At 42.5% G+C, this 22,435-nt stretch overlaps 5 protein-coding genes across 9 annotated transcripts in view; 3 read left to right on the top strand and 2 right to left on the bottom strand.

Moving 5' to 3' along the window:
- The first annotated feature begins 166 nt into the window (after positions 1-166).
- On the top strand, positions 167-3,120 carry LOC6535756 (N-acetylglucosaminyl-phosphatidylinositol de-N-acetylase). Its single transcript, XM_002096343.4, has 4 exons — positions 167-1,087; positions 1,627-1,917; positions 2,061-2,154; positions 2,209-3,120. The coding sequence occupies exons 1-4, from the start codon at positions 562-564 to the stop codon at positions 2,384-2,386; spliced, it is 1,089 nt and encodes a 362-aa protein (XP_002096379.3). The 5' UTR covers positions 167-561; the 3' UTR covers positions 2,387-3,120.
- LOC6535755 lies at positions 3,101-7,509 on the bottom strand. Of its 3 annotated transcripts, XM_002096342.4 has the most exons (5): positions 7,338-7,509; positions 4,583-7,049; positions 4,331-4,522; positions 3,488-4,268; positions 3,101-3,431 (listed from the first exon to the last, which is right to left on the bottom strand). In XM_002096342.4, the coding sequence occupies exons 1-5, from the start codon at positions 7,371-7,373 to the stop codon at positions 3,260-3,262; spliced, it is 3,648 nt and encodes a 1,215-aa protein (XP_002096378.1). In that variant the 5' UTR covers positions 7,374-7,509; the 3' UTR covers positions 3,101-3,259. The 3 variants fall into 3 exon arrangements, with proteins under 3 accessions (XP_002096378.1, XP_015047336.1, XP_015047337.1); XM_015191850.2 differs by lacking the exon at positions 7,338-7,509 and having other exon boundaries at positions 4,583-7,222; XM_015191851.2 differs by lacking the exons at positions 3,101-3,431; positions 3,488-4,268; positions 7,338-7,509 and having other exon boundaries at positions 4,397-4,518; positions 4,583-7,222.
- A 295-nt stretch (positions 7,510-7,804) lies between these two features.
- Positions 7,805-9,355, top strand: LOC6535754. The gene is made up of 2 exons (XM_002096341.3): positions 7,805-7,976; positions 8,539-9,355. Exons 1-2 carry the CDS (start codon positions 7,920-7,922, stop codon positions 9,241-9,243), a joined length of 762 nt encoding a protein of 253 aa, XP_002096377.3. The 5' UTR covers positions 7,805-7,919; the 3' UTR covers positions 9,244-9,355.
- Positions 9,356-9,496: 141 nt separating this feature from the next.
- LOC6535753 (mediator of RNA polymerase II transcription subunit 25) lies at positions 9,497-12,233 on the bottom strand. The gene has a single exon (XM_002096340.3). The coding sequence runs from the start codon at positions 12,113-12,115 to the stop codon at positions 9,560-9,562; it is 2,556 nt and encodes an 851-aa protein (XP_002096376.2). The 5' UTR covers positions 12,116-12,233; the 3' UTR covers positions 9,497-9,559.
- Positions 12,234-12,679: 446 nt separating this feature from the next.
- LOC6535750 (heparan-sulfate 6-O-sulfotransferase 3-B) overlaps positions 12,680-22,435 on the top strand; it is an 84,867-nt gene continuing 75,111 nt past the window's right edge. The window contains exons 1-2 of one of the 3 annotated variants that reach the window (XM_039376667.2): positions 12,680-13,028; positions 15,351-15,776. In XM_039376667.2, coding sequence (XP_039232601.1) covers positions 15,591-15,776 — 186 coding nt within the window. In that variant the 5' untranslated portion in view covers positions 12,680-13,028; positions 15,351-15,590. Of the gene's footprint in view, positions 13,117-15,350; positions 15,777-22,435 lie in introns of all 3 variants that reach the window. The other 2 variants (XM_039376665.2, XM_039376666.2) reach the window with 2 other exon arrangements.

Here is a 22,435-nt window from a genome sequence, read left to right as displayed (position 1 = left end):
TGATACCAGAACTTAAGAGAACAGTAACAAGAGTACCCGTACCGCTGGGCTTTTTGTCAAACAGCTGACCGCTGGAGATGGACTGATTGTTTCTTACGAATAGGAACTTGCCAGCGAACGATGAATGGCAGAAAAGAGTTTATCAATTTATTCGAGTGCTAATTAGATAATTGCGCCGTTGTAGTTGCACGGCGCACCTGACAAGTTGATTAAAAGCGTAACGGAAATCGTGATTAAGTCGGCGTGAGTCACGCACCTGCCACGCACCACGCTAGTTGCCCATCTCTAGCTGCTGCCCCCGAAAGTCGAAAACGCGTAAAGTTTTCGAATAAAATGCAGAGATTAGCCGATTAAGCGGCGCGCGGGCTCGTAACCAAACGTTTTCAAGTATTAAAATACCGTTTATGAAACACATCAACTTAGTGAAATAGTTTAAGTAACCGCACGAGCACCGTTATCGCCGCTTTTCCGCTTTTCCTCGCTACCAAATTGCGCTGCATGTCCATTTTTGGTGAAGAATTTCTCGCCAAAAATCTTGCCCTTGGCCGGACGCAATGAGCGATGAGATTTAACTGGCTGAGCGAGTACGTGGCCAGCATATCAAGCAGCATTTCATCAACATCCCCGTGGCGCCAACTGCAGCAGCAGGTGCAGCAGCTCGTCCCCAATCCGCAGGCCATCTACTGCCGTATCAGATCATCATCCGCCGAAGCACTGGAGCACGTACTGATCGCCTGTGCGGTGTACTTGCTAGTATGCCTGGGCCTCTACAAGCTCACTTTTTGGCTCTCGGGATCCGGATCGGGATTGGACGCCCACCACTCCGATGACAACAGCAATGCCGGGTCGGGTGAGGGGGAAGAGCTAAACCCAAGTCCGGATGGCAATCGGAGTTCTGGCGGTCTGAAGCAGGCCCTGCAGTCTGGACTACGGCTGCGTAGCGTCCGGCTGCCCAAAACGGCGTACATGGAGCGCGTCCTGCTGATCACCGCCCATCCGGATGACGAGTGCATGTTCTTTGGACCGCTGATCTACTCGCTGACGCAGCGCCAAGGCTGCCAGGTGTACATACTTTGTTTGTCCAACGGTGAGACCACCAGCAGTGACATCATTCTCATACCACCAATAGATCTGGAAGCATTAAACGATAGTACACGTTTCCAAATCAGTAGCGAATCTGATTTAGCTTTATTGCTTCCATATGGGAACAATAATTTCTGTGTTATAGCCACCAACCCATTCCCTGCAATATAGTGCCGATAGGAATATTTTATTCTCTTAAACCGTATATGTTCTGAGCCATACTATTATTATTATTTGAATTTTTTTAATGAATCAGGGGTATCACTGATTTTATCTTTTTTTTAAATAACACGTATTTGACAAATATGTTATTAATATACGACCGATTTTCCTATTTCTTTTAAAGTGTAGACATTTTATTAAAAACCGTATAGACCTTTTAAATATATCAACGATTTCCAATAATTGAATTTACATATGTATATTAATTAGTAGGGTTCGTTGATAGTTAATTTAGGATAGAAATAAATATTTGTTGTCAATCCTATCCAATCTCTGTCTTTTTAAAAATTACCTGTATTAATCAATTGCATTCTTTCGCAGGAAACTTTGAGCACAAGGCAAAGGTAAGGCGTCAGGAACTGTGGCGCTCTTGCTCCAAACTGGGTATTCCCGAGTCCAACATCGTGCTGATGAATGCCACCAACCTGCCTGACGACCCCTATGTGGACTGGCGCCCAGATGCGGTCGCCAGTTTGATACTGCACACGATCGAAAGCCTCGACATCCAGGCGATATTCACTTTTGATCGGGATGGCGTCAGCTCGCATCCGAACCATTGTGCCGTGTATTACGCGGCCGCCTCGCTCTGTTTGGCCAACCTTTTGCCCAAAGGTGAGGAGGCGTGTGAGTCACGCGGGCGGCGACGGATGCAAACAATGGGTGCATGTTAATTGTGCCCATCGCTGCATTTGTCGCTATTAATAGCCTTAGATATTATAGTATACAGCAATTTTTTATGTACCTTCCCAATGCAGATTGCAAATTCTACACCTTGGACTCGATCAATCTGGTCAGAAAATATCTTTCCATCTTGGACCTGCTGTGCACGTGCTTTATGTCTACGCACTGGTATAAAGAAATGCTGAATTCATATACAAATTCTAACATGAGTGCTCCACACAGGTGCATTCTGAATTGGAAGGAAGCTGCTATTGTCAGGAGTGCGATGAAGGAGCATCACTCGCAGATGCGATGGTTTCGCTGGCTCTATATTTACTTTTCGCGCTACATGTTCATTAACTCGATGCGTCAGATAAATCTCTCGGATGTGGAACTGGAAATGCAGATACATGACAATTAACAGGAGAAGAGGAAGCAATTGAATAGCTAAAGACAAACTACCTTCATGATCGTATGCTCCGGGTGGCAGAGCGAGTGGTTTTTATTTTAGACTCTGACGATTCTACTAGTATATATGTATGTAACTACTACTGTTGGCCAAACGATCGATAGTAACTGGAAAGCTATATCCAAAACCAACAAGGGAACAAAGAATCAGCAAAGCGGCAGTACCATAGGCAACCGAAACCACAAAACAGTCCATTAATTAGTTCCACACTCACATATGAAATGGCATATCTTTAATTCTTATTAGTTAGCTCTAATTATTATTTATACTCAGTCCAAGCAATGTTCCAAAGTGTGCGATGTAGTCAAATGCTTAAAAATTAAACTTGTATGCGTTATTGTAATTGTTGTTAGCTTATGTTTTCATTTTTATTTTGTGTACATTGATTCCCCCGTAGCATACACACCTTTAGTGAGTCACTTTTGTTCTTGTAAAATTGTAAAATAGTTTGTTGTAAGCAGCGAAGTACAATAATAATTTTATAAAATATATTTACATAAATATATGAATGAATGTATGTATACACATAAACCAATCTTATGAGCCAGAGAGGATAGATTTTAGAATGCTGTTGAAAAATATTATTTATTTAAAGTATTTTAATAAGCGCACTTTTAAATTTATTGTTTTATGGGCCCACGCAGAACTTAGTAAAATGCGAGACGATTTTTGTTGCAATACTTAAATCTATTGTTTTATTCTAATTTCGAATTTAAAGTCGAAAACACAGAATTAACTTCAATTAGAATAAGAGGTTTTTGTTGCGGCTTTCACAGAGCTTTTACCACCATAAATTTATTTTTTGCCTGCTTGGATTTTGTCTTCCTAGACGTCTACTTCTTCTGCACAGTTAACAATCACCTTGCCCAGCCCAATGTTGGACTCGTGCTGGGCAGTTCGAAAGGCCTCCTCCGCCTTGCTCAAAGGATAATTTGCCGTTATGAACTTGTGCATTTGTGCTCGACCAGATCGCATAAGTTGAAGAGCAGTCGGATACCTGTGGAGATACCAGAGTAACTAAATGGTTAAATAAGTGGATTCTGATGCACACACATATTGGCGGAACGGAAACTGGGCACAAGGCGGATGTTCTTCATTAGAACGTCCAGGGCATTGAAGCTGGCACACTCGGAATCGCACTCTGCCAGCACACACACCCCACAAGGCTGCAAGGCCATGACTGCCAGATTCATCGTCATTGCAGAGATGGAGCAGTTAATCACGCAGTCCGGCCAGTCCTTGAACTTGCAGTAGATGGCTTCGAGGACCTCTCCAAACAGGGCGTTGCTGTCGAACTCAACTGCTTGGAAACCAAAGTCCCGGGCGACCACATCCAGAGCCGGAGCCATACATCCGGCTATGGCCACACGCTTGGCTCCGATGGCCTTTGCGCATATGCCGGCCGCCACTGCCGTTGGGCAGGATCCCAGGATGAGTACATTACTGGTGGGCGTGACGTTGGCCTTGAAGCACGCCTGACATCCCAGTGCTAGTGTTTGAGTTAAGGCACCCTCCTCCAAGCTTATAGACGAGGGAAGCCGGTGACAGAGGTCCGCAGGGTGCGTTTGGTAGGTGCTTAGGAAGCCGTTGTACACCAATCCGGAGCACATGTTGTACAGGCCCTTCTTGCATAAGTCACAGATGCCGCAGGACAACGCCGACTCCATGACGACGCGGTCACCCACGTGCAGATGATGGACGCATCGACCGAGTTCCTCCACAACACCCGTCGCATCATGGCCCAGGGACATGGCTTCTATGTCTTTATTGCCGTTCTCGTAGACATGGATGTCCGAGTTCGAGACGGCCACTGAGCCCGTCCGAATAAGAACGTCTGTATAAGAAAGGAGAGATCGATTATAACGGCTTAAATTCTCAGTTAAAGGATAAACTTACCAAAATCCTTTGGTCGAGGCTTGGATACAGGAACCACGCTGATCTCGTATGGATTCGTTATGTGCAGCGTAAGAGCTTGATCATGCACAGAGCGGTTTTCAGAGGGTGGATGGCAACATACCCGTGTGCTGAATGATCTCTGCGCCTGCAGCTGGGTAATAGTACTTCGGGTCAGGAGACTGCCTATTCTGTCTTGGGAAGAGATGATGGACCTGAGCAAACTGAGCAAATACAAATCACATGACTACGCACCATCCTTTTTTTTCTTGCGATCGCACTTCTTCTTCGGGAACTTCACCTTTGCGCATTTGCCGGTGCAGGCTTTCTTTGGACAGCCGTCTTCGTTGCTGAAGCAATCGTCGCGCAGTCCCGTTCGCTCCTTGATGTCCTTGCCACGATTAATGGGGTACTTCGGCATCATTTCGCCACACTTGCCGCCAGATTTGCCCTTCTTGGCGTATCCGCGATTGCTGCCTTGCGGTAGGGCTTCCCCGGAGATCCTTCCCGTAAGTCCACCGAAGCGTCTTCTCAAGAGAGCCGTGTTGATAGTAAAACGGGCTGGAGCAACTGCCTTGTGGAGCAGCCGACTCTTGCAGAAGGAACACGCGCAAGAGCTTGCGGTCCTTGCAACTGGGACACGATAGTGACGGCGCACAAGAGTGGAGTAGACTTGGAAGCGGGGACCATTAGAAGCAGTATTAGATTCACGGAAGACTTGGCTTAAGGCGGTGGACAAGTAGCGCCTGCTTGCATCGGGATGGTTAGTGAAGGTAGAGAACTTGCATTTGTTTTTGTTGCCACCAGCACCCTTTTTGAACTTGGCGCACGGATCCTTCTTTTTCTTATCATCCTTTTTGCCCTTGGCACAGGGATCCTTTTTTTTCTTGTCATCCTTCTTGCCCTTTGCGCAGGGATCCTTCTTTGTATCCTTCTTGGCGCAGGGATCCTTCTTATCCTTCTTTGCGCAGGGGTCTTTCTTTTTCTTGGCACAGGGATCCTTCTTTTTCTTGGCACAGGGATCCTTTTTCTTGGCACATGGATCTTCCTTCTTCTTGGCACATGGATCTTCCTTTTTCTTGGCACATGGATCTTCCTTTTTCTTGGCGCACGGGTCCTTCTTCTCCCCAGACTTGAACTTAGCACAAGGGTCCTTTTTCTTGTTCTTTTCCTTACCGTCCTTCTTGTCACAAGGATCCTTTTTCTTACTGTCCTTCCCACAAGAGCTCTTTGCCTTGCACGTAATGTCGTTGGTTTTTAAAGCCTTCTTGGGTGGCTTCTTTTTTGGAGGCCGCACGCAGGGATCCTCCTTGCAAGGATCTGTGATTAGGGGACATTTTCCAGGACATTTTCGCTTGGGCTTAACGGGTGGATGCTTGCAGCCGTCTTTGTCCACGGGAACTGGCACCTCTTGCTCCTGGGTGCCCGGCACTGCACACGCTTCTTCGGCTATCTTCTGCTGGGCTTCCCGCACGTGACCAACTTGATTAGCCGCCGACATATAGGAAGTATCGATGATCCTAGTAGGAAGGGTCTCCTCCTTTTTGGTCAGATCCAGGTCGGCGATGTAGGTATCCGAGGATTTCGAGCTTCCGGCGAAACCCTTCTCCAAGGCGGTACTGCAAAGGTTAGCAGCCAGCGAGGTGAGGTCATCGTTGAAGCCCGGCATTTTGTCCTCCGTCAGCTGGGCGGGATTTAACTTCTGGGTATCTATCTCCACTACGCCCGAAATCAAGGCGTTAAACCTTAGCGGCAGCGCTTTCTCTACAGTGCCAGGCGCATCCAATTCCACCTTTGTGTGCATACAGATCATGGGATCCTGCGGAGCCACGGCGTTCAAGTCCTTGCTTTCGAGAGCAAGCCGCAGGTTGGTCATGTCCATTTCGAAGGACAGCTCCATTGAGGAAACGGCCATATCGTTAAGGCGATTGCTCAAATCCTGCGGCACATCGACACGCACCTCCTCGACGAAGTCGCTCTCTTGGTTAGCGAGCTCTTGGTGATGGATGGGTTCCGCCTGAGCCATGGCCGACATGGACTTCGTGGTTTTCAGAGCCGAGTTGGTAACTGGATTACTTAGAGCGTTTTGGAGGCAACTATTGACTGCCGCCTGGCGGTGCATCGGTAAGTTGACACCTTGACCCGCATCCAATGCTGTTCCCACAGCGTTAACGTCTGCTGATGGCGAGGATGGGTAGACTTCCCAAGAGGTGCGTTTTTCGGCCCTTGCCTCGGCTTGCGACTGATTCCCCGATTCCACTTCCTGCACTGCCTCGTTCAGAGCACTGTATTCCTCGACCATGCTGTTGGAGAAGGTCTCGATGTGGTTGGCGTACAAGCGCAACTTGTTGATGGTTTCAAGCGTATCCTTGAGTTGGTTGGCATCCATGCCAGACATATCCAAGGGCACAATGACAATCTTCAGATCCTTGCCATCACCCGTTTCCGGTGTAATCAGACCAATGGGCATGATCTTGGGCGCATTGCCCGAGGATCCGGAAAAACTGATCCGCTTGCGCAACATGTCCACATTATCGCTGACCGAGAACACATTGCCACTCTTTTGAGAGTACTTCTGCACCCGGACGCGACCTGGATGAGCGATCCTTCGGCTAGACTTGGATTTGGAGGAGGCACAGATGCAGAGCTGTCTTAACCGTTCAGTATAGAGTAGGTTGCGCGGTCGGAAGAGCGGTGCATGGTAGCTAACGCATCGAGATATCTGAAGGAGATTAGGTCCGAGACGGTTAGTCGGGAACTTCCCGAATATTCCTGGCATTTTTTTTTTATGTATAAAAATTTAACTTGATCAAGAATACATAAGTTATCACTGTAGAATTTCAGTTTCGAAAAAGGAAAGAAACCAAAATGTGTAGTGTGTAAGACGTAGCAAGAGAAAATGATCTACAAGCCTAGCTGAAGTTTAACGTAAAAGTGAAGGGCCTACTGATTATGGCGATTAGACCTAATTTCAAAATAATTAGTTTTTTTATAAATTAAGCGTACTTACCTGTAAAAAGTTTGTTACTCTGCCAAATAATCGCATACTACTTAATTTTTCACGTGTGCTGAAATGCCCAAAACTAAAAACTATAAATTTGGAATTTTGGTGGAATTTTTTGTGGGTTTTTAAAAAGGATGTGTGTTAGCTCTGGGCTATGCTTTCAGACTGAGTTAGTAAACCAGGGAAAATTGATAACTAAAATTGGAAAGCCTACTGTTTTCCCGAAATGTCGATAAATTCGTTAATAAGTTTTATTAAAAAGTCCTTGAAAAAAAGGGATTACTGCAACATTTTGATGCAGATACCTTAAATGATATCACTCCAAACCCGAAGAACCGACTTTTTTGGGGGCCTCTAAATGCATATTAAATTAAATTTAGGTACTACAATCGCCCCTACCGCTGCTGCATATTAATTGATTCACTGCCTTCAGCTGCGCCCTGGTCACCCAAGTAATTGGTGCTTCAGTTCGATTTTTGCTTTTGCTGGCAGCGGTTTCTGTTTCTGCTTCGGTTCGTTTTGTTTCGGTTCGGATTTGGCTTTGATTTTGATTTCTAGCCCAGAGCTAGATCCGTGATTTCATTGACAATGTTGCGATTGGCCAGCTCCACACTTAGTTCCATATGTTTTATTGTATTTTTTAATGTAAGCAAACACTTGGCATTGCCGATTAATTGGGAACTTTGTTATGTCTTAATTCATAATGTGGGATTTTTTTTAAACAATTGGGTGACTCATAAACTATTAAAGAAAATGGTGTAGGTCAGGAATAGAGTTTGGTTGCAAGTCAGGGATCACCATGTATTTATTTTTTGATATTTTGACTGTCTTCCCTTCCACAAGTTAACACGAAGCTAAAAAATTTAACATATGTATCACTTGATTTTTGAAATCAATGCCGTTCCATCGCTAAAAAATGTAAATCAAAGAAGTAATATAACTATAGTCTCTGCGTAATAGTAAGAATAAAGACGATTTTTTAAAGCAGCCATAATATAGACAGGCACATATCATAATTCCTAAATCTATTCAATTTTATTTGTAACTGCTTTATCTTATTAAACGAATTCAAGGTCCAGTGACGAGTGCGCGCCGGGATTTGAATACAGAAAGCCTTATTACCTGGCATACTCAATATTCATTAACGTACATGTAGCCAGTCATTAAGCGCCAATTATAAATTCCATTTCTCCGAATGTATCTGCAGTTTTTGTGGCTGCTGCTGCTGACGACGACGTCCGCCAATCCAACCAACCAATCCAGCGATTCTAGTTCCAGGAATGGAATGCAACATGTGACCAGCTTCGTGAACCAGATACCCAAGTCGGGAGTCCGTGAAGAGTTCGATTTCGAGCAAAATGAGGCGGAAGCCACCAACTCGGCGCACCTGCAACAGCTTTTTGGCAGTTTGCTACAACTGCCAGGTAAGGGAAACATGAGCCTGGAGCTATCCTTGGAGACAGACGACGATCCGGTCAGTGAGCGGAACCAGCTGGATGATGGAATGGAGGCCACTGGGGAGCAGCATGAGGGCTTCACAGAATCAGCGGATGCATGGCATCGCATTAAGTTGAATATTCCGGTCCTGGAGCCCGTGAAGCACTTGATAAATACGGTAGGTGGCGGCGGGGTGAACGACTCCCATGTCAAGAACAATACTCATCGGCTGATTGGACACCATGGTGTCCACGAACCTCATCACAATGGCGGGAACATCAGCTCTCCGGCCATCGAAACGGAGGAGGATCGAGAGACAGCTATCGACAGCACCGGATTCGATGTTCTGGAAACGTTGGGCACCGCGGGAACTGTTCTATTCAGCATCTTGCAGAATCTTCGAAAGGTGTTTGCCGCTAGTGCCGGAAGTGCAAGCTCCGCATCTTCAGGGGGCGGCGGTGGAGGAGCAAATTAGAGTCGTTCCTTTGGAGATTATGTTCTGTGATTAATATAAGCCTTATGCAAATTGAGATTCACCTTTGATTCTTACTAATCAAATAAACGGAATTATATGAAAATGTCGAAAATATTGGTTGTATGTCTCGATTTGAGAAAATAAGTAAATTAATTTTAGTAGAGATAATTCTAGTATAAACCTTATGGTGTTAGGCCGAACCGACGGCAAAATCTTTGATGACTACTGGTACTGCCCCAAAATAGACATTCAGTTGGATTTTATGAAATATTTTACTGTCTTAATCCTCGTTTGCGATAAGATATTTTAAAGTAGCCTACATGAACTCATAGTTTCCGTCGTCAAAGTTGCGGTTGCCGACCATTGGGCCGCCTGCTCCCATTTGATTGGGATTCTGGCCGCCCATTTGCGGCCGAAACTGATTTCCTGGCGTAGTCTGATGCTGCAATAGCTGGCGCAGACCTGGGTTGTTGTTGCTCATCATGGGACGCACCATACGCTGCTGCTGTTGTTGCGCCTGCTGCTGCTGCATGGCGGCGACGTTTGGCGCCACTTGTTGCAACTGCTGTTGCAGATTTGGATTGGGCACGCCACCGGGACCAACGCCCACGCCTACGCCCAGCGGCATCCGCTGTTGCTGCATCATGTTCATCTGCATTTGATTTTGTTGCATGGGCATGCCGCCGGTCCCAGGACCCGGTCCGCCGCCAGGAACTCCTCCACCCATCTGCATATTGAGTTGGAACTGGTTGTAGTGTTGCTGCTGCGAGTTATCCTGTTGCAAATGTTGCTGCTGCTGTTGTTGCTGTTGCTGCTGTAGCTCCATTGGCGACTTGCCCTGCTGCTGCATCATTTGCTGTTGTTGTTGCTGCTGTTGCATGTTGCCGTGCTGCTTTTGTTGTATGACTTTGCGCAAACGCTCCACAAACATTGCCTGATTGTTAGGAATAAAACCCAGGAAAGCGTTGCGATCTGGCGTGTAGAGCAGAATGAGAACCTTAAGGTCGCAGGCAGGCGAGTTTGGGATAGAGGAAAAGTGGACGCAGCCAGCGTAGCCGGAGGTCATCATCTTTGCCAGCGAATCAAGCGCCTCTCCTGGAGTGGGTCGAAAAACTACCATTTTAGAATCCTTGAGAAACTGACCACCGATATTGCCAACCAGGTGCTTGGGCATTAGCTGCATCAACAGCTTGGGCGGCCAGTTCTCAGCCTTGATCTCTGGTTCGCCATCTTTAATGTTGGTGCACACGGTGCACTGGAGTGTATGGGGAATCTTCTGCTGATCCGACTTCGGCTTCTCTGACCACTCCAGCACTCCGGTCCAGATCTTTTCCCTCAAGGAGGCCTGCTCCTGTTGCGAATTTCCCTGCTGCTGCTGCTGTGGATTGCCTTGTTGCTGGGGGTTAGGCTGCTGTCCCACTTGTTGCTGTTGCGGTGGATTAGGCATGCTGCCGGCATTGCTTGCCGGCATCATATTGTTTCCTGCATTGGGATTTCCCTGCTGTTGCTGCTGTCCTTGCTGCTGCTGTTGCTGAGCCAGTTGTTGTTGCTGCTGCAGCTGCTGATGATTTAGCATCTGCTGCTGGCTTAGCATCTGCATCCTTTGTTGCTGCTGCTGTTGGGCCTGTTGTTGTTGCTGCTGCGCTTGCTGCTGTTGCTGCTGCTGTAGCGAGGTTACAGTTTGGTTCGGCGGCGGAGCATTAATGCGCGATATTAGAGCAGAATTTGGATTCTGTTGCATGCCACCGCCTTGGCCTACACCGCCAACATTGCCTGCTCCCTGCATGAAGGGCGGACGCGCCTGACCCGGTTGGTTGGGATACATCCAACGGTTTTGGCCGGGTCCCACGTTTTGCTGGAAGTTCGGGTTCTGCATTTGATTGGGGACAAATTGGTTCTGTTGTTGCTGCTGCAAAAGTTGTTGCTGCTGCTGTGGATTGAGTAAGGCCGCTGGGGTATTTGGGCCGGGTTGCTGTTGTTGCATCGTGTTCATGTTCATGACCTGCTGCTGAGGATTGCCTTGTTGTTGCTGCTGCTGTTGTTGTTGTTGCTGCTGCTGGCCTGGTGTGGTGTCCATGGGCATGCCCTGGCCTTGTTGTTGCTGACCAACTGGGTTTTGTTGCTGTTGCTGCTGCTGCTGCACTGTAGCCTGTGCAGCATTGGGGGCGGCCATTTGGGCCGCCATGCTGTTGGGACTAGGTGCTCGTTCCTTGAGGCTGTATCCCTTTAGTAGCACCAGGTGTCGGATGTTCTTGGCATAGTTTTTGCTCGTAATGGGCTGATCTCCGTCAGCTTTCATAAAAAGTTTAAACAACACCGGCATCTTGCGTGGAGCAATGATGGAGAGATTGATTTTGCGCTCGTTAAAGAGTGCCGCCAGCTGCTCACATGATTTTCCCGGATACTTCCACGATTCCGTTGTGGGCATCTGGTACGGCGGACTGTTGCAGATGAGAATGCAGTGTCTCTGAACGCTGGTCTGATCGAGAAGCTGCCGCCGTTCGCTGATGTCATCGAAACAACCGTGGGCTGCAGCGAATCCTTCGGCCATGTGGGCACAGGATTCCATTCCGCCTCCCACTAATGGCAATCTATCTATCGTCTCCATAACTTTCTGAGGCTGCAGAAATGGTCCATAAGTAGAACAAACCGGCTCTAGCAGATTGGCCGCAGTACGGTAGACCACAATACCGTACAGAGTGGCAAAGCGCTCTGCAATCAGGTACTCCCGCTCGTCGATGGAGCCAGTGGTGAAGTGTTCCAAAGTCGGCAGGATGTAATTGGTCTTTAGCTCGTTAATGTAGGCTCCGTTTATGGCGCTGCCTTCGATGATGAAGACCACGTCGGCCAGGGGAATCTGGTCCACCTCCATTCTTAATCCGGAGGGTGGGAGTTGGCCTTAAGTTGGAAAACTTGTTGCAAAAAACGTAAACTATGTTGTCTGCTATTCACCGCTCCTTCACTTTTTTCGTTTGTTTTGGATATCGCTGCGCTACTATCGATAGTCAGCTCTTAGTCATCGCTTGGCAATTGCTGGGGCTGCCGAAGAAATTAATTAAAAACTATATATTAAATTGAATTTAAATCATATACAAATTATCTTCAGAATTTGTCTTCTATCGAATCAAAATATTGAAATTCTATTGAAAAAATATTTGTTTTCCGAATAAAAAAAATAATTGTTTGGTGTTTTATCAGTTTCATTACTTATGTTTTACTTAATCAAATATTTTTTACTAGTTAACCTTCTTATTTGATGTAAGCATTTAATCGCGTTGTCAGTGAAATGATGTAGTTAATTCTTTAAATATTTGTTACCAATAGTTTATACCGATGGTGTCAAGTGCTGCCAGACTCTTGCAGCAAGTTTTCGCGCAGCAGTCTGGCAGCGCGGTCAGCTGTTCCTATTGCCCAACTTGCGCAGTTCGTTTTGTTCAGTTCATTCGCCGATTTTGAAGAATACGGACGCTGACGCTGGCATCGCGTCGTTTTGCCAAAAAAAATTCGTAAAAACACACGCAAAACGCTTAAAAAGTGTCAATTAACAAAACATTGGATATTGAGCAGTGCAAGTGCATGAAAAACGAACGTTGGGATTGCTGAAAACATCCAATAGTGCATATTGCGGGCTTTTTTTAAGGCTGTCACAGAATGTGTGGCACAAAGTGGAAAGCGCGCTAATTGAGCGTGCGAGCGCCTAAAACGCAGAGAAATGTAAATAAATAAACGTGTGACTCCGCGACAATCGTGAAAAGTCAACAAACACGCCATTTGGCAAGTGAAAAGTGAGTGAAATCTGGTTAAATATCATTGAATTGCCCACTTCGTATTTGGCAAGAAGAACAGCTGTTGTTTGGCATCTCTCTCTGTCTGGTTTGTCTTTCTCTCTCCTTTATTTTTGCCCTCTCTCTGTTTTTGTTGCTCCCCTTTGCTTCTCTTTTTTTGTACTGCAATGTTGCTAAATCGTTTGATTCTATTATTATAATTATACTCCTTGCCCTGACGTCACTTCATCGAAAAACCTGATCATTTGGCCTGGCAATCAGCATGGTTTAAGTGTAGTTTAGAGTATAAAGAAGTAAATTAAACGGCCATGTGTGCACTGCATGCTGTGCTTTTTTGTTATTGTTGCCTGGCAACATGTTTCGTCACATCTGCCTTTTTCTTCTTGTCTCTCTTTTTAAGATTTGCCAATAAGCAACTTTTTCATTTGTTTACAACAATTGTGCTCGCTGCAGTAGCAAAAATCGCGAAATGAAATCGCCTACATAAATGTAAAGCACCAGTTTTGCCTGGGCGTCACTTTGACTTCTGATCTCCGGTCAGTTTAGTTTGGATTTTACATTTAAATATCCTCACTGAAGCCAACTAACTCACATATGCCCAGTAACATTCAAACCTTGATACATTACACATTTGCCAAGCGGATTTATCACATATAAACAAGAATATCAAACCCAGATAAAGCAACTTATGATTACAAACTAATTGAATGCCCATACAACAAAGTCTGTTCATTATACATTTGTTAAGTCTTTATCAAAGGTAATAAAAACTTATATTTACCGAAGTATTGACAACTATTTTGATATTTGCACGCCTTTATGATTTTGTGTATCAAAATGTTTACTAGAACATACTCTTAACAATCCAACACTAGGCAATTTAAATATAAATAAAATTAGATCATGTACAAAATAGTTTTCAAACAAACTTATGTTATTGATAACTAAATAATTGTATGTGTACTTTAATTTGAACATATGTATTTATACCCGTTACTCGTAGAGTAAAAGGGTATACCAGATTCGTTGAAAAGTATGTAACAGGCAGAAGGAAGCGTTTCCGACCATATAAAGTATATATATTCTTGATCAGGATCAATAGTCGAGTCTATCTGGCCATGTCCGTCTGTCCGTCCGTCCATCCGTCTGTCCGTCCGTATGAACGCTGAGATCCAGGAACTACAAAAGCTATAAAGTTGATTCATGTTGCCACGCCCACTTTAACGCCCACAAACCGGCTAAAACTGTCACGCCCATACTTTTGAAAAATGTTTTGATATTTTTTAATTTTTGTATTAGTCTTGCAAATTTCTATTGATTTGTCAAAAAACTTTTTGCCACGCCCACTCTAACGCCCACAAACCGCCCAAAGCTGCAACGCCCACACTTTTAAAAAATGGTTTGATATTTTTTCATTTTTGTATTGGTCTTGTAAATTTCTATTGATTTGTTAAATAGCTTTTTGCCACGCCCACTCTAACGCCCACAAACCACCCGAAGCTGCTACGCCCACACTTTTGAAAAATGTTTAGATATTTTTTCAGTTTTGTATTAGTCTTGTAAATTTCTATCGATTTGCCAAAAAACTTTTTGCCACGCCCACTATAACGCCTACAAACCACCAAAAACTGTGTTAAAGACTCTCCTTCGCACTTTCACTAGCAGAGTAACGGGTATCAGATTGTCGGGGAACTCGACTATAGCGTTCTCTCTTGCTTTTGATTTTTAACTGAAAGCTTTTTTTTAATGATTAATGCTTTGCTTTCGGCTCACTTATTCTCTTGTGTGTGGATATGTACATATACTTACATATGCATATACATGTATATCTGATTAATGTCTTCTATCGTTACGCTATACATTTGCAGATCGCATTTGCTTGTGTCATATAAAATTTAAGATTTCCCACGCAAATAAAGACAATTTTTTCCTGCACGGACGGAAATTTACTAATAGATTCAATATTTACTAATAGATTTGCAATTAAAATAACGTCATATAAAACGATAAATCAACTTCACCGCTTTGTTATCAGTTGTGACCCTAACCAAAAATATAAAGTTCATTATAATCTTGTTCGCTGGAATTGTGAACTTCTTATCAGTCAGCAATTGAATTAAGTTCTTTTGAACCATGTATTTTTGTGTTTTGTTTTCTTTTGAGGAGCTTTCAGCTACTAAGTAAGTGGCTAGATAAGGCATAGATTTGACAGACCGCCATATCGGTATGGTCAAGAGGTAACTAATCGGAGACGGTGTTGCTTTGTAGTGTTCCCAAAACTAATAGGTTTCTAACAGTTTTTTACTCTTACTCTATTCGCAGGCACTGAAACCCTAGAAACAAGGAAAACTCATTTCCGCGCCAAGTACGATGGGCGAAGGTGTTCCCATTTTCAGAGTTCTTATCGGACAGCGTCTGAAGTATGATTGAGTTGGCCTCGCCACCGATTCGCGTCAGGTTTTGGCTGCGGTAGGCCGATACGGATACCCGCTTGAACTCCAATCGGGTGGACTCTTGATGGACCTTTAGTGCGATTTTTGACGGAGTCCAGGGGAATGGAACATGCCCGGGGATATGCATAAGAACGTATCTGTTCAAGTCGATAGTGATTTTGCCTTATTGCTACCCAGTGGAGTTTATGAAATCAAGAAAATGGAACCGCGCTCCAAAATCCGAACAATCATTGTGTTTTGTCTCTTCCTGGCCATCGCCGGTATCATCGGATTCGGATACTTTTGTCAAGATCAGGTAAGCTGAAAAGCCCCTAATTAACTTCCATAGCGTTGCACATAATTTACTTTTTCGTCCCTTGGCGCCAATGCAAATTAGCACACCTATTGGCGAAATGCTGAATTTAATCATTTATATTTGCGTTTGTGTTTTTATTGGAATTACCATTCATACAATTTTTGGGGGGACGGAACTCGTTTTTCTACGGCGCATCAATAAATTTATTAGCTATGTGTTTGCTGTATAATCGTATAAAAATATGCGTTGGAGTGTTTCCCTGCGGTCGATAGTCAGCTTTTATAATATAGAACTCTCCCTCAATGTTTACCTATTTTTGTGAGCTTAAATTAGACAAAACAAAATGTTTTGTTTACAGCCTTTCGGTTGGCGCCTTCAAAACTTGGAAATTGTTTATGCAAACGCAAAGGTGCTAAAGAAATTCGTCCAGGATGGGAAATATGTAACATTGTAAAGTTTTGCTTGAAGCGATTGTGCTTCTGTTATTATTCATAAATCTTTGACACGCGCGCCCTGTATGGGAATGAGTCTAATCTGTATCATAAAGTTTACAAACAACTATTTCTGGTTGCTATATGTAGGTCACTACTCATAATATCGCCCATAAATCTTTGACGTGGTTGATTGAAATTTGTCTAATCTGTAGGACTAATAAGGCTTCCCTCGCTTTTAATGAATGATTTAATGGTCGAGGTGTAAAGTGCATTCATGGGCCATAAAACCCAAACCGAGGCAAAAACAGCGCATAAAATTCTACCCTGGGGACACATAAACCCAGGCCAGACGGTATTCCTTCAACTTGCCGTATTGCAGTGTTCATATACATACATACATACGTGCTTCGGATATATTCAACTATTAATCCGGCTCGTGCCAGTCACATCTAAAATAAGCCCCGATAAAATGTTTGAAAAAGGCCATAAATTGCCATTGCAGGCGAAAAAAAACCAATGTCTTGATGAGTTCTAAATGTTTGGCTGTTGAAAAATGTTTCAATTTTGTTTTTGCGGTCATTAATTAAACAAGAAACAAATTCGTTAAGTCTCTAAGAACGGAAAAAGAAGCCAAGTGGGCGTGACTGCTAGCATGAGTTCAATGTCAAATGAGAGTGTTTCTAATATAGATATAGATATATACATTTAGATACAAGAGAGAACGCTATAGTCGAGTTCCCCGACTATCTGATACCCGTTACTCAGCTAGTGGAAGAGAGAAGGAGAGTCTTAAACTCAGTTTTTGGCGGTTTGTAGGCGTTATAGTGGGCGTGGCAGAAAGTTTTTGGGCAAATCGATAGAAATTTTTAAGACTAATACAAAAATGAAAAAATATCAAAACATTTTTCAAAAGTGTGGGCGTAGCAGCTTTGGGCGGTTTGTGGGCGTTAGAGTGGGCGTGGCAAAAAGTTTTTTGGCAAATCGATAGAAATTTACAAGACCAATACAAAAATGAAAAAATATCAAAACATTTTTCAAAAGTGTGGGCGTGGCAGTTTTGGGCGGTTTGTGGGCGTTAGAGTGGGCGTGGCAACATGAATCGACAAACTTGCGCTGCGTCTATGTCTCTGGAGTCTGTATGCTTAATCTCAACTTTCTAGCTTTTGTAGTTCCTGAGATCTCGACGTTCATACGGACAGACGGACAGACAGACGGACGGACAGACGGACATGGCCAGATCGACTCGGCTACTGATCCTGATCAAGAATATATATACTTTATATGGTCGGAAACGCTTCCTTCTGCCTGTTACATACTTTTCAACGAATCTAGTATACCCTTTTACTCTACGAGTAACGGGTATAATAAGTGATTATTCCAAAGATTTTTTGTTTAATTTCGGCGAGGCTGTCGTATTAAATATTTTTTAAATTAAAATAGCTAGCCAAAATGACATTAATTGAGCGCAGCTGCCTTTATCCCTTTTTTCCGCACGCAATCTAGCCAGACATAGTGACGAGTAGGGCGTGGCCACGCCCCCTGCCAAATCGATGTGCGTGCGTTGGAAAATTCGCCGTCTTTAAAAATAGCTTAATTAGTTGTACGCGCTATAAACGAAAAACATGCTTAAATGCATGGTGCGGCGAAAGGCAAACATGAAAACGAGCCTCTTGAGGTTGCGTGTCCAATGGAAAACAGACAGATTATTCTATTATTTCGGATGCGAGGGCGGCTCATTTCGGTGATTCTTTCAGATTTGTATCCTTAATGGGCCAAGTTGAATATAAATTACTCGGTCGCGATGGGAGTATTCTGTTCCCAGAATACTTGAACTTTTGGTACTTGGCTTCACAAATTACAAGCCATTTTTAATTGTCCTTCCTTGCTGAACTTGAGTAGCAGTTATTGTCTTCCTTCAGACCATTAAGCCAGTAATGTTACATTGCTTTAATAATATGACAGGAAGAAAAAAAAATATATATTAATTTTCTTTGATAAACTAGATTTAATTTAGTATTAAAGGATACACCGCAACAATAGTTTACACTTAATTTAATATAGCAAAAGAAAAGTTATTTAAATCTATAAAAAACTGCTAAAAGAAACAAATTTAGATTGGCTAAAAAAGGAACTTGGATAGTTTTATTTTAGTAGCGCTTTCTATAATTTTACTTTCTTTCGGACACATTTTTTAATTCCAGCTCTTAATTTAATAGTCTGTGGTAATAATAATGTCAGTGAATATGTAAAGTTTATTTGACAGTCTTTGCCTTTTCTAAAGTAGCAACAAATGTGTAAACACAAACTGCCAGTTGAACATAAACATAATCGTTGACTTTTACTCTGAATATTTAACGCTCTGGCTTGTTGAAATGCTGTATTTTTTTCTAATTTGGTTTTATTTATTTCATTTTATGCAAATTTTAAATCACTGAATATTTATTCAGTCCTGATAAAAGGCCATTAATTAAATATCGCGTTCGAGTGGCTCGAGTTTTTTGAGTATGTTTGAGTTTTAAATAAATTGTGGTTGGAGGATTTTGTGATTGTTGTGACGTCCTATCTGCAATTGTTTACGTAAATTTGAAATAAGGTCCAAAGTTCGATTACAGGTGTGTTTTTGTTTATGCCCTCTTCTTGGACTCTTTGGTTTATCTGATTGAACAAGCAAAAGGCAATGTTTATTATTTCAGTATGCTTGCATATTCAGTTTTCATAATTGCTGCAATGGTTGCCTGGATTTTGACCCAATTCACAAAGCGCAGCTAATGAAATGAAAACTGTTTATGACTTTTTCTGTTTTGTTTGTCCGAATGTTTTCCGAAATTTATACCCATACCTTAACCACAATGAAAATGTTTTGTTTTAGGTTTTTATGGCGCCTTTTCCGCATATATATTCGTTTTGTCCCACTTTTTTTTGTGAGCAAAATACAGGGAAATGAACAGCATATGAAAATCCTGTATTTATATCACTCTTTTTATGTCTCTATTAAAACTGCAAAACACTTGTCGTTACCAGTTAGATCGCTCCAAACATTGACTTCGGCTTTCGGGCGATAAAAAGTTTACTCCATGAATCCATTTCGGTTTTTGCTTATGCGTTTTATTAGCAAAGATTTGTTTGTCCGCTCCCCTCATTTTATTGTTGTCGTTTTATGGCACCGTTAGTTAATTTAATTGAGTGTGGGATTTCTAGATTTTAATTGAGAATTTTTGGCAAGTCGCTTTAACAGATTTGTCACAAGATTATAAATCCCCGATAGGCTTTAAATCTTTCTGGTGAAATGAAGCCCTGCTGCGCCTTAAATGTCTCAATTACCTTTAGCTCTTTGGATCTTTGTGATCATGCTAATGAATTAGTAGGTGATTTAATACCCAAGTCTAAGCTATTTATTGCTTCAAACGGTGAACCTGGGTGTGTGGGCTTTTATTTTATATATAATTTCATGAGTTCTATGGGTCAAACATCAATATAGCTACGAAATGTCTCCTAATTGTTTTGGCTGCACGATCAAGATACGTTTCAGAGCCGCCCTAACAATTTCAGGAACTTTGGCCTAATCAATTAGAATTATTATGCCTGCCAAGTGACGTCTTCATTACGGTTCAGTCCAAGACCAGAAGCTACTGGAGAAAAGCAAAAAAAGAGGCGCAAACACTGCCAAGACGAGGGCAAATAAAAACAGCAAAGCACATAAAGTCCAGACCAATTAAACTATCAGACATCTGAAATATATGTGCGGCTGGCAGGGGGCATAAAGAAATTCAAGCTCCGCACATGCCGCAAAAATCAAGAGCCGGTCATAACTCAGACCGCACATGTCATAAAGCTGTTTGTCGATGGGTAAAATCCGGGGGAAGTGTTGGGAAGTCAGGCGGCACTTTAATGTGGCATCTTTCCCTCGCACTGGGGCAAATGAATTTTCAGATTCCAGATTCCCTAAAAACCAGAGACAAAAGATCAGCTGGGCATTATTCACGCCTGTTTGAAGTTAATTCTTGCGCAAAAGATCAAAAAAGTGGTCAGCCTGCAAATCAGATGATGCTCAGATATCGGTTCTCCGTCCACGCGAAAGATGCAGCGTCTGGAGTACCGGAACCCCTGGACAAATTAGCCATCCACAGAGGCCCAAAATAAACCCGTTGACTGGTTTAGCTTTTCTTTGTGATAAAAGTTTTTTGATAGCCCAGCCTTGCGCGCCGTTCTCCCTTTTTTTCTCTGTTAAAAAACCGGTTTGGGTTACGTGTCTCGAAAGCTTCAAATCTGGTGTACGTGCTCGGGTAAGGTGCTTATGGCAAAGATTTGGTTTTTGGCATCCTATTGAGTACTTTTAATAAATATAAAAGTATCCACGAGTCAACGTTAAGGAATACATTAAATAAAGTAATATACATAAAATTATTCACGGTCAAAGACATTCAAATTTAAATACTATATGTTTTAAGCATTGTAGATAGTTCGGTAATTTACAGATTAATATATATAAACATATTATATTTTATATTATATTACGTTCGTCGTGTTTCAGATAAGTTTGGTTTATTGAAAATATTTCTCGTAAATACAAATTTATTGTTTATCCATTTCCGATCAAAAATGACACAATTTAAATAACTAACAAGAGAGAACGCTATAGTCGAGTTCCCCGACTATCTAATACCCGTTACTCAGCTAGTGGATGTGCGAAGAAGAAATTTCAACACTGACAGTTTTTGGCGGTTTGTGGGCGTTAGAGTGGGCGTGGCAACATGAATCGACAAACTTGCGCTGCGTCTATGTCCCTGGAGTCTGTATACTTAATCTCAACTTTCTAGCTTTTGTAGTTCCTGAGATCTCGACGTTCATACGGACAGACAGACGGACAGACGGACGGACAGACGGACATGGCCAGATCGACTCGGCTACTGATCCTGATCAAGAATATATATACTTTATATTGTCGGAAACGCTTCCTTCTGCCTGTTACATACTTTTCAACGAATCTAGTATACCCTTTTACTCTACGAGTAACGGGTATAATAACTATCTAAATATAAAGTAATTAATTTTAAAATCTCTATAAAGGGCATTAAGAAGCCACCATCTATTCACCATTTCTTAAGTTTCTAAAGCGAGCTCTGATGTTTTTTTAAGCGCTGTAAATGATAGCCGTTTATGATCTTAAATGGCAATGCAGGTAGATAAAAGACCCTCTATGTCTGTTGATTGTTAAATCCCTAAAGCAGTTTATAAAAGCATTAAACGTTTGCATCATAATCCTGATTATTTCGAACGAACAAATGTATACTTAGCATTTTCTACAATTTCAATCGTGGTGTCGGAAATCAGAAATATTTCGAAATATGCGATGCTCTAAACTGCACATTCAATTGTTTGAATGGAATCACTAATTTTAAGTCAAATTCTATTCGTCAGTGGTGGTAACAGATGTGCGCCGCGGGCATTAACAAATTTTCCATTCGTCTGTTTTTCCACTCTTGGCGTTTTGAAATCCATTTAGAATTATTCATTTATGTGCAAAATCATTGTGCCGCAGCAATTGGCAATTAGAAATTCAATTCAATCGTTATGTAAAATGCAATTAGCGTTTTGTAATACTAATTGCAATCATTTCGTTGTTGCAGCAGCACGTGCATTTAAGTCCTGGCTAATTGGATTATTTTGGGCTCAGCATTATGCACTGCGAACGATAGGGAGAATAGTGAGCCAAGCTGAATTATCATTTCGGTGCAGAAAATGGTGCGGCATTGAAATGTAAGTTGGATTTTGCGAGCAGCGCTTAAGGGCCAGATTCAGTTTCTGTGAAATAAAATATGCGTATAATGCCATGTCTTCTGTAATTTCGAAGTGTTTGAATTTGACTACCATTATTCTTAGCTTAAACCTAATTTACGTTATGAACTCAGCATTTAATTCTGTTTTACCAGCTCCTTTAATTCAAAAAGCTTACCAAAAATTCATTTACTTGGGAATAAACGGCTTAAATAATTGCAAAATATGTGCAGAAATTTTCTACATCATTATTGGCCTCAATAAAACATTAAAACTAACTTTTAACATTTTTATGCCCGTTTGGCTTCTAACTAACAAATATAAATACACATTGCTTCCACTAACAAATGAAAAAAGTGTGTGGCAGAAAAGAAAACGAGCAAATTTGTGTAATAAGCATCCAATTAAAACTTTTTCACACAATGCAACCCAAGCCAAGCAACTAAAAAG

The sequence above is a fragment of the Drosophila yakuba genome, chromosome 3R (genome assembly GCF_016746365.2).
Source record: "Drosophila yakuba strain Tai18E2 chromosome 3R, Prin_Dyak_Tai18E2_2.1, whole genome shotgun sequence".
Taxonomy (NCBI): Eukaryota; Metazoa; Arthropoda; class Insecta; order Diptera; family Drosophilidae; genus Drosophila; species Drosophila yakuba.
The sequence above is the reverse complement of the archived record's forward strand: the minus strand, read 5'-3'. Positions and strand labels throughout refer to the sequence as shown.

What these genes read in the sequence shown, in the direction of transcription:
- LOC6535756 (XM_002096343.4), top strand. Translation starts at nt 562, where the DNA reads ATGAGATTTAACTGGCTGAGCGAGTACGTGGCCAGCATATCAAGCAGC. An exon ending in CATACTTTGTTTGTCCAACG is followed by an intron (nt 1,088 to 1,626) that starts GTGAGACCACCA and finishes ATTCTTTCGCAG; the next exon opens with GAAACTTTGAGCACAAGGCA. An exon ending in GGCCAACCTTTTGCCCAAAG is followed by an intron (nt 1,918 to 2,060) that starts GTGAGGAGGCGT and finishes TTCCCAATGCAG; the next exon opens with ATTGCAAATTCTACACCTTG.
- LOC6535755 (XM_015191850.2), bottom strand. Translation starts at nt 7,106, where the DNA reads ATGCCAGGAATATTCGGGAAGTTCCCGACTAACCGTCTCGGACCTAAT. An exon ending in TCGCAAGAAAAAAAAGGATG is followed by an intron (nt 4,523 to 4,582) that starts GTGCGTAGTCAT and finishes TCTCTTCCCAAG; the next exon opens with ACAGAATAGGCAGTCTCCTG. An exon ending in AGTTTCCGTTCCGCCAATAT is followed by an intron (nt 3,432 to 3,487) that starts GTGTGTGCATCA and finishes GTATCTCCACAG; the next exon opens with GTATCCGACTGCTCTTCAAC.
- LOC6535754 (XM_002096341.3), top strand. Translation starts at nt 7,920, where the DNA reads ATGTTGCGATTGGCCAGCTCCACACTTAGTTCCATATGTTTTATTGTA. An exon ending in GTTTTATTGTATTTTTTAAT is followed by an intron (nt 7,977 to 8,538) that starts GTAAGCAAACAC and finishes ATGTATCTGCAG; the next exon opens with TTTTTGTGGCTGCTGCTGCT.
- LOC6535753 (XM_002096340.3), bottom strand. Translation starts at nt 12,115, where the DNA reads ATGGAGGTGGACCAGATTCCCCTGGCCGACGTGGTCTTCATCATCGAA.